This window comes from Falco rusticolus, chromosome 1 (genome assembly GCF_015220075.1).
Source record: "Falco rusticolus isolate bFalRus1 chromosome 1, bFalRus1.pri, whole genome shotgun sequence".
Lineage (NCBI taxonomy): Eukaryota > Metazoa > Chordata > Aves > Falconiformes > Falconidae > Falco > Falco rusticolus.
In genome coordinates, this window is record NC_051187.1 from 103,359,414 (window position 1) to 103,380,571 (window position 21,158).

Sequence of the window (21,158 nt, forward strand, 5' to 3'; positions counted from 1 at the left end):
GCAGTTCTCAAAACTGTGGCGCAGGGATTGTCAGAGGAGAGGTGGTCCCTTCCAGTGAGTTGTTTTAGGCAGGGTAAGTAAAATTTGGAGGGGAAAGGGTGATTCTTCACGTGCATCAAAACCTCCTTTTTCTGCAGCTCAGCTGGGGGCAGAGGGGGGCCGCAGGCTGCGTGGCTGTAAGCATGCGGGCAGTCCCTGCGATGGACCAGGCTGCGCGCATAACTGAGTATGGCACATCGGCTGGAGTTTTCGCTCTGCAGCCATCTTTGTCAATGTGACCGTCTGACTTCGCTTCCAGCACCGGCATAAAAGCCATAGGATGCGGCCAGCAACTCCTTAGTGGCTGGGGGCCGGGAAGTGCAGAGCCGCTGCTCCTAAACCTTGCTGCAGCCGAGCGGGTAGCCAGCTGCAGAGCCGTGCCCCCACCTCCGACAGCCTACTGGCAGCTGGTGCTCTTCTCTCCACATTAGAAGATGCTGAAAGCAAAGGTAAGTGAAAATCCTGCACCAAATGTGAAAATCTACTTACAACCTGAACTGCTGCCACGATTTATTCTTGCTAGGTAAATTTTAGCAAATGCAACAGAGTTTATGGGGTAGCTGAAGGGTGAGTGCCAAAAAAAACCCCCCCACAACAATGCAGGATTGTATCCAAACTGAAAATCTTTACCTACGCTCAGCCTTAGTTACTTAAAAAGGACCATGCTATGCCTAGAGGTTTGGTTTCCTAGCGTCATTTTAAACTTCTACTTAAATATGTGTAGAAAATCCACACTTGGGAGCGGGGGCAGTGCGTGCACACATCCACATCTGCTTGTGCACTCAGGTGTCACTGAAAGCAAAGAGAATGAATTCCCTTAGGGCAAGACTGGAACTTGTTCTTGACCATTCACGCAGGTTCAAAGAAAACTGTAAAGTTAGCGCAAAATTATGTTCAGCAAAGAAGGACACCTTCTGTGTCACATTCAGGGAAAAGCACAGGTGTCCAGAGCAGGTTCCTACCATCAGGGAAGCTTTTTCTCCCCACTATTTTTAACAATAATTTTGTCTCCTTCTATCCAAGTGCATCCCCTCTAGGGACTGACCTGGAAGGAACACACTGTGTCTTCTGCCGAAGCATGCTGAAACCCAGTCACCACCCTGGTCCCCCCCAGGAGCTTCTCCCTGCCTTGCTGGCTCTTCACACCCCAGCAGGCGCTGCTGGGATGGGCTGCAAGCGCCGCTCCGTTGAGGGTTAACGAGTGCTGTGCAATGAGTTACACCAGCACTGCTGGAGTGGGTAACAGCCCCAGGGGCAGCCAGTTGGAACAATTTCAAAGCCTGTTCCCGCTGAAGGGAAGGGACTAGTTGTCCTAATAATAAAATCCCACATGGCAGCGCCTGGTAAAAAATCCAGGAGTTAAGCTGCATTAGAAGAATGACAGCTTTATGGGAGAGGAAAACTGGGAGAGGGAGCACAAAGCCCCGAGCTGTTTGAACAATGCTCACCCAGACTAAACACCTTTCCACATTCCTGCTCGCTGCCTGAAGCACGCAGTGGACTCCTTACTCATCTTCTCATACTCTCTTTGCAGACTTCTTGGCTGCTGCAAATTACTGAAAGAAAAACTGTACTCGAGGGCATTAGCTGTTGAGGGATTTAAATCTACTTCCCAACTCAGTATTTCAGTAAATTGGCTCTTTTAAGATCTCTTTAAAAATAAAACCCCAAAACTTCCATGGCTTGTAATGAAAGTATTATCAATATTTATTAATATTTAAAGGAAAGCTTAATGGATGATGTCGCCTGCATTCTACCAAACGAAGTCATATTGAAATGCAAGTGCACAGGCTGAGAACACATTCTTCTGCTCAGATTTCCTAAGCTATATTGTTTACCCAACAGTGCTGGTGACGAGCTTAGACACACATGCAGATGAGACTGCGGATTTGACGAGCACGGAATGTAACTGAGCAAATATGCCAAGAGATAAGGCCACCTACAGCCTGACTTCACAACTCAGGGCCAGGGATTTCAGGTTGTTCAGTCACTTGCAAGGGTGCCAAACAGCCCGAGCACAGCACATCTGACTTGCTCCCGCAGCAGACTTACAGGGACAGAAGAGCAGCAGATCCCAGATGCTGATTTTTAACTTTCCTTTTTTGAAAAAAGCACCAGTTTCTATGGTATAACAGCCCTAGAAACAAATGGGCGCATATATACATTCTCTGTTCCGTAGAGCAGGAGGGGACAGCTTATCACTTTGATGGCCTGCACCCATGCTCCTTACCTCTCTCCTTCACATCTGTCTGACTGGTATCCTGCTATCAGGAAGCTCTTAAGTCTGTCAGACTGGATATAGAGCAGGTTAGTAGTGAACTACTCCCCCAAAAAGCAATCTCCTCAAGCTGTATCTTCTTCCCAACCCCCACCCCCCCTTTTTTTTAATAATTTTTTCATTTCCCTGCACTAGCACACTTGCCAGGCCCAGACCTGTCCTCATGTTTGTTTCCTCTAGTTAGTTCACTGCTAGCAGGTGCCCACCGCAATTCTAGGTGGTACAAATGAGATTAAATGCAGTTAGAACACCAGAGAAATCACAAGGTGAGTAGGGACCGTCCCTGACATTACTGTCGGAGGGCGCTGGGCCCGTTTCTAACGGCAAGCTAGCAGGCGGTTCCTTTAGCCTTATGAGTCCATTTAGGTTAAGGCGGAGTGTTTTCTTTTCATCTAAAGCATTACCTCTACGCAGCTTCTTTTTCTCATTGCTTGAAGGAAGGAACAGGGACTGCGCTGAGGCAAATTCAACATTCAAACCAGTTTAAGAGCACGCACGTAGCTGAAGAGGAAGGGCGCTTCTCTGGGGTTAATATACGTTTAAACTAATGAGCTGCATTAATGATGGCAATGGGCAGAACAGAGGAAAGAGGGAAAATAAGTCTCAGCAGGTCCAAGCACTCGGTCAGTTCCCAGAGAACTGTGTGTTCTCATTCAAGCAATCGCTATTTTCACCAGGTGAAAAAAGACTACGGAAGGGATCTACCTCCTGACGTTCCTGGCTGCAGAGCGTGCTGCCAGTACTGCCACCTGAAACTGAGCTCCTGGAGCACTGCAGGTACCATCCTGTACGTGTTTGAGAAAGGAAGCGGGTGTGAGGGCAGAGGGGGGAAGTTAGCGTTTCCGTACAGCCATGCTGCTAGGACTGTACACAGAAATAGCTGAATGGGTGGTATGAATCTATTTCAATGTATGTTTCTGCAAATATTTACCTTTACTGCAGCTAAAAACCTGTCCAAAAGGCTGATGGCCAGGGCGAGCGTTTCTGGATAAAGGTGGAACTGGTATTTGAGCTTGGCCAGCCACTGAATGACCTCATCCCTCTGCTTTGGAGAAATGGCTACATCCTGTTGGAGAGAAAAACAAACTTTTCTTATACACAGGCTGAGGGAGTCAGAAAAGACCAAACATTTTACCTCCACAGGAGTTATTCAGCATGGAAACAAAGCCTCCTTTGGAAGGGGGGGAGGTGATGGCCTCAGAGCCAGCCTGAATCACCCCTTTGTTCTTGCTGTTACTTACCCTATCCCAAGTAATTTTCCCTGGAAAAGACAGCTTTCCTTACAGCAACCTCAACCATCACTCAGAGATTTCACTCTGCGTTGGGGAAGAGAGGAAGGATGTCTTGTCGTTTCTCAAGTACTGACAGGGTATTCTCTAACTTAGCTCTGAGTGATTTGGGTTTTTTAACCTCCTTAGAACCATGGCAGATGGAAAGACATGCCCACCTTGAACAAAGCCAGACATGCTGTGGGAGCTGGGCACATGCACAGCTCCTGACGAACAGAAGAGGGGAGGGACCGAGCTGGTGTTTTGAGAGGAAAAGTTTATTTTTCCTTCAAATTACAGGGATTATTTTTAGCTCAGTGTATGCTAAAAAAAGAAAATTCCAAACAGCTTACAGAAGACCTTTAGCAGTACAGTTAACTGCACCGTGGTAAAGCAGGTAAATTTTCACCCAAAAACCAGTTTGGGTTTGGTTTGTTGTGGGGTGGGTGTGTGTAAATATATTTTTGGCCCAAGTCACTGCCATTGATCTGTTTGGACAGCAGCTGAATTTCAACCACATGTACAGATCGCTCATTGACATCAAATCTTTCTTGCTGCCCTTCTTCAGAAATATTTACAGCTTTTCTGGAGCCTTTCAATTCAGCCAAGTAAACGTCTGGTCTCACTTCAGCAGGGATTATTCAAGATGATTAGCAAGGATCTGTCCAGAAGTGAAACCAAACAAATTTCTTCCACTGTGCTCAGGGTCCTTGTGCTCATTTGGCTACTGCTGAGATGGTTTAAGAGAATGAAACCAAATGAAATGCTGGCTGACCAGCTTCTGTGGAAGAGAAAGCCGAGGGCTTGCTGCTGGGCTGGGCTGGAGCTGTCCTCCCAGCAGTTAACACAGTAGGGGGGAAAGGAGCAGGATTTTAGAAAATAAACCCACCCACTACTGATGCAAAATCAATCCTTCAGGCTGCATCTATCACAAAAGTACCTACTGTGCATCTTGCGTAGACAGTAAGGAGCTTGGTAACAGGTCGTGCTTGGTAACAGCTCTGCTGACTCTCCTGCCTTGGAGTCAAGAACACGTGTGACAGCAGAGTGTTTAAGGCAGAACTGTCGTTACACCAGGGCCTCCACAAGGACACCAGCTTTGCACCTTTCACTGTCACTTGCAGTATGCCATCTTTACTCCACGCTGACCCTCCTTACTGGTGCTGAGCTCCACGTTCAGCACCGAGTGGAACAGAACGGATGGGGAAGGTGGTGGGGCTCCAGTGCCCTGGGCTGAGTTCTGGGCTCTGCGGCAGCGGGCACAGAGCTGGTTACGGCTGCTCAGACACGTGTCTTGCCAAAATGCAGCCACCTGATTCCCTTCGAAAAACGACGACGGTGACAGCGCTACAGCAGCAGGGATCTAGTCTAAAGACACAGGGTTGCGCAATCTCAAAGCTGTTTCTTTCAGCTGTACTAGCTGGGCTAACGAAGCGATACTACCTCTGCCTGCCTGCAAAACGTGCCTTCAGTGCTGAATCAGGTGCTCCCCTGAGGAGAACAAAGTCCTGCCTTGTTTTCTCTCCTTTAGCCCTGACGGTGCAACAGCGTCAGCAGGACTGTGTCTGATCCAGGTGGGCCTCTGGTCTCAGCTGGGGCCTCTGGATGCCACCTGACTACAGCATGGCCTTTTAAAAAGCACCTACCGTTTTTCAGGAGAGAAGAGAAAATTAATTTCCTTAATTCCAAGAAACGATGTTTCTTTCTAAAATGGTTACTGCAATTTAAGGGTGAAATCCGAGCCCCACCAGGGGCAGGACACCTGCTGTCTGCAACGCGTTGCACTCGGTCCAGAAATGCCTAGTTCGATGCACCCTGGGACTGTAATGAAAGCACCACACAGCAGTATGGAGTTCATTAAATACTCTGCTAAAAACGTCTTTTGGACAGCGGGATAGGGACCTAAAATGTATCTGGGGAGTTAAAAAAAAGGGCAACACAATGTTAAATACTAGCTGTCCTCATAGAGCGTGCTTCTGTAGCAAAGGGAGGCCTGCACAGCTGCACCTAAAACAGGCAGAAAAGGGAGGAGCGATAGTGAAAAGATGAAGTTCCTTATTGCTTTACTCATTGCACCTGGTTTTAAAGGGAGGGAGACAAAACTACAAAAGAGCTTATAACCACAGTCAGGTCTGGACAATATTGTGGACTTTAAAGATTTCAAGCAGCTTAAAGGATTATTTTGGAAATGCAGTATCTGGGTGAATCCAGTGGGTAAGCTCTGTGTGTACCTGCTAAAAGCCATCCTGAAACCATGCCATCAAACAAAATAAACCTGACTTAAAAAACCTGCCTCTGACTCTCAAATCACCGAACTGGTCCCGCCACAGCAGCTTCACTGGCGAAGGCAGCAGGAATGGGCTTGGGCCCTTGGCCAACAAGAGGGGAGCTGCATCCCCTGGGTGCTGTATCAACAGGACAGCAGCCTCTGTCCCCCCTGCACTCCCTCCTGAGACACAGGGTCTGCTCTAGAGGGGGCAAAACCAGCACCTGTGGCACTCCTTGCTGGGGAGGCAGGGCCCTGCCTCAGCAGCACCGGGGGAATCTCTCCCATCCCCTTCCATTCCTGGCAAATCCCACTCGTGCTGGACCCCAGCAGAAGCAGGCACTGGCTTCAACAGGCTCCTGGCGCGTCTGTCCTGGCTCCATGCCTTTCTCCCTGTGCCTGCCAAAGCAAAAGGTTAGGCCTTCTCCTAAAAACAGCATGAGTGGGAAGGGAAAGATTGTCTTTCCACGCTGCCTCTCAGTGTCCAGTCCTCGCGAGATCTGTCCTTGTATCTTCTCACCCTTCATGGGCAGTGCGAGGCCGTATTTCAAGACTCGGGAGTTAACTTTAAATGGCAAGGCCGTAATGTAAAGAATAGCAATCACACACTCAGCCCCAGCAACAACTTTCCATGTGAAAAAGAAATGGTGTTTAATCTAAACCACTGAAAACCAACCGTTTGTCTAAGCAAGATAAAAAATTAAAACAAACCAAAACCAGTCCCTGCACAGAGCACCATGTTCCTTTAATGTGAAGAACAACTGCAAAGTGAACTCACACCCAGGTACATGCGCAACAGAAGTAAGGCTTCAGAATAAAATCTGGCTTCGTAAGAACCATCTGGGAAAGCAAGAAAAGGAGGGACATCTCCAGCTCTCTTCTGCAGTAACATCAATCCTACAAAAAGCCTGTCTGCTCCAGTCTCTAACTGCAAATAAAGGAGCACAAGGGCAGGGGGGAGAACTCCCTTGCACAGAAAGACCAGGCACATTTAAACCTCCCCCCAGCAGCACCAGGAAAGGTCGTTAAGGCCCCGTTTACGAGACAGGCAGAAGGAATGAGAACGGCTCCCACCGCACCACAAATCCTGCTGCTACTTCCAAGCAGGGCCAGGAGCATCCCGCACAAAGGTATCGGTCTTTATCCCTCTCCCTCGAAGGCGTACTTGTGTCAGCCTAGTAACACAAATAAGAAATGCAGCACTGTAAGATTAATTAAACAGTGAGGTCACTGTTCCTTAGTTACATAAAATTAGAAGGAAAAAAAAAATGAGATGCTATGGTGACTGAAAGCAAGGAAGTCCCTTTGGGCTGGAAAGCACAAGCTGCTCTTTGGTGTGGAGGTGGTTTCCCACAGACGTACAGGTCTGTGTGTGGCCAGCTGTTCTGTTTTGTCGCCACAAACCCACCCACCGTTGCAGAACTTAACCCCCGGGGTGGAAGAGCACGCTAGCCTAGCATGACAGCTTTAATTAGGGAAAATTAACCCCAGCACAGCAATGGCAGACTCTGTTTTCACGCAGCAGCAGCAGGTTGCTCCAAGACAGACCTAACAACCGAAGGACAATCCATCTCCTCTGGCTGGCACCCTGTCCTCTCCTTTTCTTTTTGGAGGAGAGGCCAGATCAGAGCAAGCCCTGACCTACAGATCTGGTTGCCCAGCCCAGCACCAAAGGTTAGCAGACGTGCACATGACTCCAGCCATGAAAAAAAAAGACCTGACAGCACTCCCAGCTCTTCAACCACAACCACCACTGGGATCAGGCGCCTGACTGAGCTGCAGCCCCACTCACCATGTGCCACTGCAGGTGCCCAGGTCCCCCAGCTGCTGGGGGCAGGCGGGGGGTGTGTGACTGCGTTACCTGCCCCCCCTCCTGCACCAGCCAACACAGACCGAGCCCGTGCAGGTGCCCGAGAGCTTTTCTCTGGCCTGGTGCCCGTGCAGATATTTGCAAGAGGCGCCGCTTGGCTCACCCGCAGCAGGAAGCTGGCGGGCAGCTACACGAAGCACGAGGGATTTCAGAACGGGTTTGCTGTGCAGGAACACCCCATGCAGCACAGGCAGGGCTCTTGCAAAAGCACCTGACAAGAGTTCTACTGAGACTGAAGAGACACGGCGCTGCGATGCCTTAGGAGTAACTTGTGCAAACTGCCCTGCACACGTACAGCCGTTTGCTCACAGCTCTTCGTCTACCTTGTGCTTGGGACGGACAGCCACGCGTAACATGGCAGGCTGAATGCTCCTGCAGAGCGCGAGACCAACCACTGCTCCTTTCCTCCCTCTCCATCCCACTTAGTCCTGCTTGGCACCTCCATAAAATAAGAGGTTTCCGCAGCTCTTTCCCCTGTCTTCCACCTGAAGAGCACACAAATAGCTCCAGCCAGCCAGAGGCTGGTGGGAGCAATGGACAGAGTGGAGCACACAGCGAGCCCTGCTGCTATCAGCTCAAAAAGCGATACCCAAGGAACGCAACAGCCCCATCAGATGTGCAAGTCATCAAAGCTATTCCATACTCACATGTGAGCAACAGACCTGCATCTTCTTTTCCAAGCAGAAGGCATGATGCTAAGTCCCACCTTTTCAGAGCACAACACACTGGGTTTGTTTCAGCACAGACACAAAGAAGCCACCTTGCACGAACTACAGAGCTAACAGAATGCATTTGGGACACATACGGGAAGTGGAGGGAGGTCAGCTTCTCTCTCGTTCTTGCGTAACACAGGTGTACATCACGTTGACCTGCTTCCTGCCATTATTTGCTTGATTCGTTATCAAGAAGTATCCTCTCCGTCACTTACTCTATCGATGAACATGCTGTGAACGATTCCTGTCAAGTACTTCAAATCACACAACATGAGGCCAGTTCACATGCCGGGACTGCGTTGCTCGACTGTACCGAGTAACAGCCACGCTGCACTCACCGCTTCTGTCTTTTTACCGCTCCAAAGTGAGCAACCGCGGAGGTCAGTAATTGTGCCCAAGGGAAGGAATACAGCACCCCGTACAAAACACACAGCCCTGAGGCCTCCAGCATCTGCCACGGTTAATGTCTTTATTTGCCCGATTCCCAAATCAGTGCCCCAAACACCGTTTCTGAAGAGTCCTGTCAGAAAGGTGGCCACGAGGCCTTGGCGATGGCGAGAGGCACACAGAGCTGTTGTTCTGCTTCCCATTTACTGACAGCCATATCGCCCTGTTACCATCCCCGACCCAGGAACCCTGCCACCGGGCTCACTACATGCTTGCTGCATGGGACGGGAGGGCCGGAGGCTGTGACTCAGGCTCCAGAGTGCAAGCACAGTGCAAATCACCTATAAGGATACCTGGAGACTTTTGGAAAATGCAGTCTAAAAAAACCTATTATCTGTGAACTCAAACATGACTCCATTTTATTGCTGCCTAATCTAGGAAAAGCACCTTACCTGGTAATTTTTTCTCTTTAATATCTGCTGTCCCAGACAGAGGTATTTTGCTCTTTCCCCTATTTGTTTCTGCCTAGTCCCGCCACAGGCTCCTTGGGGAGCAGGCAGGTGACCTTTATCAGGACTGGGAGGTGTCTGAAAAGGGCAGCTGTAAACATTGCAGCCAAATCAGTCCCTCCTTGGGTCTCAGGATTGCTCCTTTTAGGCCAGAGCAACCCCCAGCTGACACCCACTGGGTTGCTTCTCATTTGGACCAGCTGGGGATTAGAGGTGCTCTCTGGATACCGCTCACGAGTGGCATTCTGCAGGGTTTGCCTGCAGTTTAGTGGCACAGCAAAGAGCTCAAGCAGCACGACCTCTGCCATCTGCACAATACCATGCACAAACACCGGGGAGAGAGATTACTGCTCAGCAAAGCAGAAGAGCTGGATGCATTAACCTCACAATGTTGTACAAAATTGGTAAGTCAGCCTCCAATTTACTTGCAGCATAAAACAGAAGGTTGAAAGAACAACCCAAGGACATGTGGTGAGACAGTGGAAAAACTGGAAGTAAACTGAGGTCTCCTGATTCTTCAAGAGGTACAGAGAACAAATGAGAAGACAGAAAGAAAAAGCCAGAGCAAGCAAGAAAGGAGCAATGATAGAAGTGACACCCTGTTTCTGTCAAAAATTAAAGATCTTTGCTTACACATCTCTCTGCTGCAAGGTTACCTGGCAACATGCAAATCTCAACCTTTGACCAGTCTTTACTGCTTGATTTCTCAAGCCTTAATCACATGAAAACTTCTGAATGTCACCTGCATATTGTGTAACTCCGGAGGGGGGGGCGGGGGGAGGAGGAGAAAGCCACCAAATACATTCAGAAGCACCAGGAGTGCTCCAGACTCGGCCCACCTGGGTTTCTAGGCTGAAAAGCCCTTGTGAGGTCTGGCTTTGATACACCGCAAATACCTGGAGCCAGTGGCCTACATTTAAAGCAGGGAAAGTAGAAGAAATATACATGCCAGTAGGAAATGGGAGTCTTCAGGCAAAAAGTAAAAACAAAACAGAAAAAACACATACATTAAATTACCAGGACCGAAATCCCCCACAGTGTCTGCATCCTGTAGTGAAAATGCAGTGTCTTTCTGTACCAGTTTCTTTCTTCCTTTCAAAGACCTCAGCTCTGATACATATTTAGAAACTGAATTTGTTCCGGTTTTAAACATTAGAACCGAAAATGTCTCCTAAAAAGTCAAACCTGAAAGTTTACTCCTGAAAAATTACCTCCAATCTCATCATTACGTTTTGGAGGACATATTCACATGTCCTCATTTGCAAACCAGATGACTTCATTAAAACCCTTTCTGTAGTCGATCTACCTTTGTAACACAGAATGGAAAGTTACACAGGCTTCAGGTTGCCAGATCTGATACACAGGAGGATGCAGATTTCCTGACTGTCATGGGAAATAAACAACAGTTTCATACAAGTGAGGTTTTAGGCTACTGCAGCTGTTTTCAGAAGAAGGCAGAAGGTGTCAGGGAATATGTCCTTCTTCCAGACATTACAGAAAACAGGGTAATTCACACTGAACGTCCGTGACTGCAACACTGCCAAAACGAACGCTGCAGAAGTGGAGGAACATGTGACAGTTTGAAGTTGGGTGTCACAAACCGTAGGAACAGTGAGAAAGACGTGACTACAGACAGGGTTTTCAGCTGCACCATGGCACTGCAAGTCAGGATTTCCCCAGAGCAGACAGCTGTGTTTATGTTCTCTATTAAATCTGACCTTTGTGCCTGTTACACATACACACAGAGAAGTCCATCCAATGTAATGATTATTTACTGCTAGAAAACATTTAGTATTATGGCATTCTAGCTGATAAAGTCTGAAATGACACATAGGAAAATAGAAAGAAAAAGGTTAAAAATACAACAGAGTTTTGGGAGTGGAAATTCCAGGAGCCGAAACCCCAGGGGACAAGCACAGAGGGCCAGGAAACACTCCCAAGCACGGACCTCAGCAGTATTGTCCAAGTGCAGGGAGGAGGGTGGGGAGAGATCCTTCATCATCATGACATAATTGCACACTGAAAGGACAAACTTGGTATTTGTCCAGGCCAGACCCGAGACTCTGCTATTAAGCACAAACCTTACACTGGCTTTAGCCATCAGTCTGTTTCCACACTTGATCCTACTCTGACTTTTCACAGCAGGCAACCGATCTGCCTCCCCGCTTTCCTATTGGGCAGACTGCCAAAGGTCCCGCTAACTCCTCTGAGTATTTGCCACTGAGGACAATGCTTCACGGGGTGCTGCAAACCTCAACCGCAGTGAACGTTATGACCCCCTCAAGGTCCCTGGCAGCAGGACAACTGCTCTCCACCACAGACAGGGCTGAGGTCAGTCCTGCTGCTGTAGCGACAACTCAAACGCGGCACAGGTGGGGAACCTCATCTTCAAAGGGCACCACCACCACAATCCTGCAAGGGAGGGATCGCTAGAAAGCCTGTCTAATGCAGGTGGCAGTTTCTGAGCCACCAAAATCAACTTCACCAAGGCAAAAATGCAAGTGCTTTGTCCCTGTGAAATCTTCACACAAGAATCTGGTTTGGTTACACTCTCTGAGTCCCCAGCCTATCTTGTTATATCGTAATCTTATCTCCCTATATTATAATCACTTAATCACTAACCCCCGGAATACTGCCAGCTTGGAACAACAGGCTGGTTTACCATAAACCAGGGTCTTAAACTGGACATGCCCAAAGACAGTCACAGCTACAGTATACTCAGCACCTCTGTCAACCAGGTCACTTATTTGCAAACAGAAATGTGGATTAACAAAATAGGCAACCTGTTAAAAAACTATTTGCTCCTACACAAACCCAGCAGTTTCTTGTTCACTGACAGAAAAAACAAACACTGTGCTGATTAACTTTGACAACAGCTGACATACTTGCATGAACATTTTGTGTGAATCAAGAACAGCAAGAAAGGGTCCGAGTGCATCAGTGTGGTTATTTCTGCCCAACCCAGTGACAAAGTAACAGAAACTCTGTGACAACTGTCCTCACATTTCACGTTTTGTTTTAACAAAGGTTTGCGGAGTTCACAGGCATTTCTGAATGCACATGCTAGACAGATGGCTCCTCCGCCAGGAGCACACAGTTCAGGCTGGGTAAGGCCGTGAGCGACCTGGACCAACCTCCCAGCTGTCCCGTCGCAAAGCCTGAGCAGTAGGTTGGACTATGGACCCCCTGTGGTCCCTTCCACCCTGAATTTCCCTCCAGTCCTGTGAGAACATTCCTCAGTGGCAGAGGCGAGTGCCTGGCTTGGCTTCCCTTGACACGAGCTTGCACCCTGCTCCATAAATAGTTCTGTTAGAGTCTGTGGGGTCCTTCCTGAAGCAGGCAGTGCCTGACCGAGTCGGATCCTCATCTTGGCTTCGTCTGATACAGCTACAGCCTACTCCGCTGACGTAGGATGATGTACCGTAAGGAAGAATCTGGCTCAGAATGGGAGAAGGTGGCAAGGTCAGGCTTTCACTGTGAATATGCTGTTCCGGGGGGAGGCCTGAGCTAAGCTAGTGCTAATGGTTCGAGTCAGAAGGCGTCGTCTCGTGTGGAGAGCCAGCATTTCAGCGCTGCTATTAGTGAATTTGATCACTATGAAGATGAAGCTGCTTTTAAGAACTGTTGCAGAGTTGGTACCCCCAAGAAATGTGCGTTTATTACCCACACAATTTGTAAAATGATTTTAATTAAGACAATGTATGTACATGCTTTCACAAGCAATGGCAGAGCTCTAACGCTGTATGCTGTTCAGCACGTTCTGTACCCCTGACTGTGGCTAGGTCCCTCAAATAAAAAAGTAATCACTTACTTCACAAGCTAATTTCCCAGGTCTCAAGCAAAAGGTAACTTCTCATGCAACAGCATCAGTTGTTCACATAAAAATACACCAGAGGATAGCCTCATGCCTTTACCAAGATGAATGATGTGAAGAAGAGACATTACCTGATTGGGCTGAATTTTCGGCACATGTGCTTTCCACATTTGAGCTTCCCTAGAGATTGCCGTCTCCAGAAGGAGAGACAACCTCTGGCTCTCCAGGGGTCCTGAAAACTTCATGGTAACCCTTGGATCCACCTGCCACCCAGCTGGATACAGCTACCTGTAAAAGCAAAGACAGCCTGGTGAAACACTGAGCTGTGCCCGTCCGGTAAACTGAGCAAAAGCAAGCACACAAAGGTGACTAAGGCTGCAAGAAACGGACCAGGCTCATCTGTAACAGACAGTGACTGGGTACTGGGCAAACCTACCAAGGAAACCCAAACCAGTCGGCTCAGATTCAGATGAAGCAGGGCCAAAATCATCCACAGGTCTCCAACACCTACATGGGCTGGAGAGTCCTGCCGCTTTGAGGTTTTCTGCTCCTCCGTTATGTGGGCAATCAGGGCAAGACTTCAGCAGCACTAAAAAGTAGGGGTGTTTTATGAAAAATACTTGAGAAGAGGGAGGAGCAGTACAGCAAATATAAAGGGGATTTCAGTGAGTCAGTTGCCCTGGCCCAAATCTTGCTGCAGTTAAAACCAGTCTACCTGTGACTTCAAGGGAAGTTAAAACTGACATTCAAATATTTTTCAAAAATTCCAGCCTTGGAGCCTGGTTGGTGCCAGCCTTAGCCCAGTACTCTCAGCAGCAACAGGAAGTTCTGTGCAAAACAGAGGAACATTTGTTTGATAACTTAAATGATTTACAGGCTGAAGCCTGACAAAAAGGTCAATGTTCTCCCTCTCTGGACAGTATGGTCTGTAGCTTCTCACACAAGCTGCGACCCATTTCATGTGCAATGCAAATGTACCAGGGAGTTCAGGAAGGTTCCTCTCAGGTCTGAACACTCTGAACATACATTAGATCCACAAAACATTAGGGCACATCTCTAATTTTAGATAGGAAATGCATTCTAAAGGCGGAAAAAAGCGGCAAACCCAGTGGCGGCCTTTGCAAAGCAAGAACTGACTACAAGCCCGGTAAGTGGCCTGCAAGGCCCACAGTATTCAGAAACACCTGCTTCCACTGGCAGAAGGGACAATAAAAAAGCAAGCCATTTAAAGTAAAGCACTTTTCTATACACAAAACAGAAAAAAGGGGGTTCTCCTGGCCCTAGCGCAGTCTCACTCAGCAGTTACGATGTGGCAAGAAACTTGTAAATTTGAAATTACAAAGTGGAGGCAGGATTTTTTTAATTTTTTTTTTTTTTTTTAAAGACAACCTGCTTTCAAATGGAGAAAATTATCTGATTGAAAAGGTTGCTCACATTGTTCCAATACTGCCCACCATTACTCTGGCCGCAAACTTCTTGAGAGTATTAAATCACTTAGGCAAAACAATTCAGCCCTGAAGGGTAAATCCATGGGAAAGTTATTTGAACTTTCAATTCCTTCTGTGAGCTCTTGTGAAATATGCAACAAACAGGTGGATACTGGCCAAACGCTAACCAGGCTATTTTATACAGACCAGTTTGTTAATACAAGAGTTTATGCTGTATTTACAGGAAATAAGGCAACACGTTGAATCAGAAAAAACAAACAAAAGTTCAGAGTTACAACAATCAGTTTATTATAAAATTTAACAACAGCAGCTCTGAACAAATGAAGATTCAGAGTGTTTTCACAGAGGTGTAAGAGAAACTGTCAAACAAGTGTTTTTCTTTACCAATCCACAGAAGGGGCGCGATACACACAGAACCTGCGTGAGGCATAAAACCGCACTCAAGTCCCACTTACAGCCAAGCAGGTTTTAAGTGGCAAATAAACGTCAAGCTTCTCGGTCCTGAACAGAAACCCCTTTTATATCAGGTTTTTACTGAACAAATGCTTCTCCATGAACAAAGGAGAGGCTGTACTGGCTTGGCATACCCCTACACAAGGTTTCCAGCCCGTCACTGTAAAGACCCAAGGTGAGTGGGGCCATATACTGGTTTTCCAGCTGGAGGGGACACCATGGATCCCGGATTCCTGAACGGGGCTCAGAATGACTCCCCATCAGCCCCCGAACGGCTAACTGAGTATCACTGTGGACTGAAGAATCCCTGTTAAAAGTTCCTCACTTGACCAGAGGGATAGTCTGCCTGCGAAGAGGTGAAACTACCTTCCTCTAAACAGAACCGTGGCCTGAACCGCAGGGTATTTACGTGCGTTTCTTTTTTAAGCCTCGGAGTGATCCTGACGAGACTCCTACCACTGTAAATGGGGCTGCTGGTGAAGCTGAAGGGGAAACCGGGATACCCATCCACAGCCTCCCTCGCAGCTCACTCCCTCGGGGGCGTCATTAGCATCTCATTAGCCTCTCATCAGACAATACACTCGGGCTCGGCCGGTTCCCAAAGGCTGCATCACCCACCGTTTCCAGAGCCATCAGGCCTCCAAATGAAGTGTAAAGCCCTGGGAAATGAGGATAGCGGTGATGGGGGCTGCACCCCTGCGCTGATGGGAAAAAGCAGTTTAAATCGCAGGCGCAGGTGAGAGATTTTGTCCCCTCTGGCATGGGGGGTGGGGGGTGGGGGTGGGGCGGCGGGCATCCAGCAAACAGGGATTGAGACTGGGGAGCGCAGCCTTCCCATCTTGCAACTCGAGAGCCCCAGAAAAGGGGTTTCTCCAGGACTGTGCAGAGCAAAAGATGGGTGACTTTTTAAAAAAATTATTTGTTTTATTATTTAACTGAGCCCGCAGATTGTCAGCTGCTATGTACCAGATAACGCTAACTGGGTAACATCCCACAGGGTATCGGCTACAGTCCCTCAGGCCACATTTGGAGAAGACAGCCATTAAATGTGTGCTCGTGAGCACTTGGAGTTGCACAAGGTGAAATGGAGAAAAACGGTGACGTCAGGACCAGACCCAAAGCTCAGGACCAGCGCTGAGCACCAAGAGCCGGGACACAGCAAGCTCCTCATTGCACGCTTGTCAATAAAAACAATCAGCAGCTATATTTAGCCCAACCGCGTCTCCTAATATGAAATATTGACAGTCCTTTCTTGGGTTTGCAGGAAAGAGAGAGTAATTAGCCACCCCCCAAATCACTGGAGAAAACATGAAAAATTTCAGGCCCAAGCAAGCATCCTCATGCACCATTTTTTTGGTCTGTTGTGACTGACAAAACATCCCCACAGTATTTACAACACAAGTGGGTTTCACAGGCCTCTGGACCGAGAAAAGATCTTTTCCTTACCCTGATCCCTTTTTTAGGCTGTCCCTGTGCTGCCTGGACTGGTCAGCGGCCCCAGCAGAGAGCTCAGGGGTGACCCTGGAGCACCCCTAAATACCAATGGCCCTGCAAGGGGTGTTTTTAGTGAGCAGTGATGGTGACTCTTCTTGAGTCACCAAGGGGGAAAAAAGAGAGGGGAAAATAACCTTTCCCTCCTGAACTAGGGAGGCAATTCAATGAGGGCTGAGGCCCAATAACCTTTATAAGGAAAAAAAGAAAAGGAATGACGCGCTTGGAAGTTTCCGTTGGAGCAACAGTGGTGCGCAGGCTTTTCCAGCACCGAGAGCATGCCGGGCAGCTTGCCAAGTGCACCCCAAGGGCTGAAACGAGTTTGCATCTATAATTTACATAGCTCTTATTCAGATAAATGTACACCATTTTGAAAAAATGCCAGCATGCTCTACATGTATGCAAGGCTTCACAAAACACAAGGGAGCCACTGCAGAGCGAGCACTGCTCGGTGCTTGGAGAAGACAAGGAACGGGACTGCCAGCACAACTTCCCAAAATCCAGCGCATGGAAGTCGGGTGAAGAACACAGAGGGACTGGACTCCTCTCCGCTCAGACCGAGATGAGAAAACCTGAGCAGAAAAGCAACGTCGAGGCTCCCATCAGCAGTAAAGATACTTGTCAATGCAGCAGGCACCTCTGCAGAGCACAGCAGTGCCAACGAGGGCTGAGCCTGCCCTGACAGCACAGATTTGCTCCAGCCAAAAACTCACATGCATTTTTTCTGCAACTGAGCCCAAGAGACCCACAGCTGAAGGAACTGCCAAAGCTGTGACAGTCACCATAAACTAACTCACCCTGGCTTCTTCCTTCTGTTTCCCCAATTTAAAATTAAACTTCGGCTCCAGGGTGGTGGTTAGGTTTGTTTTTTTCCACGGTCACTTGGGGAGTTTTTAAAACACTGTTCAAACAGTTCACAAAGTTTCATCTTCACTGGAAGGTCAGCTAGCTACACTGAAACTTCTTAAAGAACAGCTGGAAAACTAGTAAAGTAAGGCAAGGCAATGCATTGGCTTTGTTTTGACATCTCCTGTGAGCAAGGTCACAAGCTGCAGTCTCAATCTTGCTCTGAAATTAGAGGCAAAACTTTGGTGTGAGGTTTTCACTTGTATGAGGCATTAAAAATCACCTGCTTATCCATTAAAAATGCCCTGACTTGGTCCAAGAAATGTAACCCATCTCCTAAAGATCTCTCTTTTTGATCCAAGTTTATAAATGACTTAAGGAGGTACTTTGAGTTTCCCTAGAGAAGTTTTGGGCTGCCAAGTGCTGCAGGCTACGGTTTTGTGTTTGCAGTAATTGGGGCAGGTCACTACATAGCCAGAAACACTTTTTGGTTTGGGGCGTGTTTGTGCATCGGTGTAGGATGCAAAATAGTTGAGCTTGGGGTGGGGGTGGTGTAAAAAAAAATAGTAATCTGTTTCCCTGACAAAAAAAAAAGTGCCTCCTGCAGACAAAAGATGCAAGATCGTATTCTCCAGTGGCAGAACAACCTCATAACAGTTTCTGATTTTCCCCTGCCTCCAGTTGCAATTAAGCTGTGCCAATACAACTGCACTGTAAATAGCATCACTGAAATCATTCAGGGCAGTAATAAAAATGTCTCTTGTTTTGGTTGTGGGCTGTTTTGGGGGTTTGTTTCTTTTTGGTTTGTTTTTTCATTTTAATATAGATCATTTCAAGAATAATTAACAAGATTTCTAGGACTAGAGACAGCCTTAAAACCACCATCTTTATTTTGTGCATAAATCCAGGTGGATATTCTGAACAAGAGAGGTAATTCCAACAGAGCTTAACCACCACATGCACTTCTGCAGACCTTTTAAGTATTTTCAGCACCCTGCAGCCAAATCTGCTTCAGCTTTAACAAGCATTAATACAATTTTACAGATGACCTGAAAACAGATTCTTCTGGGTGGGGGAGGAAGGGGAAGCAGAAGGAAGAGAGGAAGGAGACTGAATTCCTCTGAGCTCCAGCCAGCCATCTGTGATTTCAAATGATCAAAATGTAGTTTGCACTGCTAGAAGAAATCGTCTAACTGCAAGCTGTGATGAGAAATTTCAAAGCTGTGGGCGGGGGGTGGGTGGGATGGATGTTAATTTTAGTATCTGGGGCTTTCTCTTTGCTTAACTCTTTCCTCCCCCCATGTCAGTAAAGCAGCCTAGAAATTTATGGCAGAAGAAGTAAATGCCTACAGTGTTAATTACATCTCAGAAGAAAAAAGCAGCAGGCATAGGCTGCTTTTACAATTTTACATTATTTTTGTGCCACAGAACAGTTGTAAGAGGACAACGTTTTTGTGGCTTAGGCAGCAAAATCTCCCATGAATGACTCACTAGTGGAAATCACTGCTTAGCTTTCTGCCTTTTCAGCTTGCCAAAGCACAACCTGATGCGATAGTGATAAGCAGAGGACCAGCATGGGTTAAAATCATCTGGTTTGTGCTGTAGAAAGTAAATAATGCTGTAGCCTGGTCAGTGGAAATAGCCTGACAAGAGTGTGAGACAATATATGGTATTTTTCAAATTAAACGACCAGAAAAAAGCTGTTTGGGAATATAGTTTCAAATTTCCACATCTAAATAAGCGAGTGTATTTGAAGCAACGAACTGACTTGTACAGAATGAATACCAATATGCATTAAAATAAGAATGCGTTCCCCCATGAGAAATGCATTACTATCAAACATAGCTATGCCACAGGTACGTATACAATATTGCACCTTTAACAAGCAACGTATTTGACTTGTGCATAAGCCAGCCACAGACCTAAATTGGGAACGAGGTAATTTTATGCAGGCTGGGAAATGAAGAGGGCCCTTGCCATTTGTCTGTATGACTCACCCACAGCTAACTCCCACAACCTGCTACAAAGGCAAGTCTGTGAGATATTTTGGCAGCATCGTTCAGGCAGGCTCATGTACATCACACACTCGCCACTTCTTTTCCTCCAACCAGATTTTTCCTGGGAGTGCAAACAAAGTTGACCTCATTTTAGTGTCGGTTTTCCAAAATGAAGAATTTTTCCAAAGATTTTAAAGAAACCCGCCAGTGAAAAACACGGGTCTGCAACTGCAGAAAAAGAGAATGCAGAGCAATGTTTTGATGTGAGGGAAGGGAGGTGTTTTTAAGTCTGTTTTGAAACAGAAAAATCCCAGGACCTATCCAGCACCTATGGAGGAGGAGCAGGAGCCCTCTGGAGAGGGATGCATCCTGACCAGCAGCAGTGTACTCTTTCTTCTCACCACCATCTTTTGTTTCAATTCTGTTCAAAAAGGAAAGCTCAGATGGACTTTGCTGCAGCACCATAAACACTTCTAGATTTGTAGAGCAACATGGCAGAAAACATGAACAGCTTCAGTTCTTCACAGTATTCCCTATGGGTAGCAAAAAAATCCAGCAAGAAAACGGGGAGAATAACGGGGGGGAAAAGAAAGCTTGGATGGGGGCGTTTTTAAACAGGAGGGAGGGTGCCACAGAGCTGCTGGTGATGGCAGTGGTGTAAAGCTGCTTGCTGTCTGATGGCTGTCACACAGGGGGGTTCTGCAGGTACAAGCCTGAGCCGTTCTTTCGTTTTACAGCAGCCACCGCTTTGTAAAATCTATGCTCGCTGCCCAGCCTTTCCTCTCCTAACACCTGGAGACCGTAAACCTGACTAGTTCTAAGAAATTTCTGCTGTACTTCATTCCCCAAGCCTCATGGCTGACACCAGGGTTTTGCTATTAAAGGGAAGCTTAAATGGTGTTTTCCAAAGCAGGGACTTTCAAAAAACAAGGTAGAAGATGAACTCCCAATTGAACTCTCAGACAATGTCACCATTCTTCCCTCCTGGCAAGACAGGCATGCTTCCAGACCCATGCCTGCCCTACCCCCTTTTCTAATGGCTCTGGTTGGAAATGCCGGAGGAGGTTTGCATTTCCTATTTGTCTCGGCAACTGCCAGCAAGAGTCCCTCCAAGCAGCATTTGCCCAGAAAGGCCTTCGGTCAGCAATGGCTTAAATTTTCCATGCCACAGCTCCGAGTGATGCAAACAAGCTGTTTCAATCATAGCTCCTTTCCCTTTTGAAGCCGTGTGTGGCAACATACCAAGTAAACTGTGGATAAAAGGTAAACTCGGAATCCAGCCCTAGGAGACCAGCTCCAGCTGCATAACGTATGGGTCTGACACATAGAGGAGATGAAACTCAATACACTTTAATGAATTCTGCTTTGAGATTTTGGGTTATTTGAACCTAAAAATCAAAGGAAATGTTATTAACTGATGGAGGCTGTTTGCCTGCATTGACTAAATTAAGCAAAAACAAAACCCTTGCAAACCAAAACCCCTCCATGCCATTTTATGAACACTTGCAAAAGAAACTCTTACTTTTTATACTCTTTCAACGCTATGGGGTCATCACCTGGCTGCTGATTGCATGCAAGATGCTTCTTGAAGATGTAAACTCCTCACAACGTTTATTAAAATCAGCCAAGGGCCTTGGGCTAACATTTCGGTAGGAACGGACCCTGCTATTGCTGGGCATGCAGATCTCACCGCTCAGAAAGAGCCATGCCGCCAGGCTAGGAACGTGAGCCTTTATTGTGTGCACTAGGGTATCTCATCAAGGGCAGGCTGCCCTCCTA

At 47.3% G+C, this 21,158-nt stretch overlaps 1 protein-coding gene across 2 annotated transcripts in view; it reads right to left on the reverse strand.

Annotated features, from left to right (window-relative positions):
* The window catches only part of CCNI (cyclin I), a 35,717-nt gene that overhangs the window by 4,312 nt on the left and 10,247 nt on the right, over positions 1-21,158 (reverse strand). The window contains exons 2-3 of one of the 2 annotated variants that reach the window (XM_037392758.1): positions 13,276-13,432; positions 3,249-3,383 (exon numbers count right to left, since the gene is read on the reverse strand). In XM_037392758.1, coding sequence (XP_037248655.1) covers positions 3,249-3,383; positions 13,276-13,389 — 249 coding nt within the window. In that variant the 5' untranslated portion in view covers positions 13,390-13,432. The remainder of the gene's footprint in view (positions 1-3,248; positions 3,384-13,275; positions 13,433-21,158) is intronic. The other variant, XM_037392765.1, reaches the window with a different exon arrangement.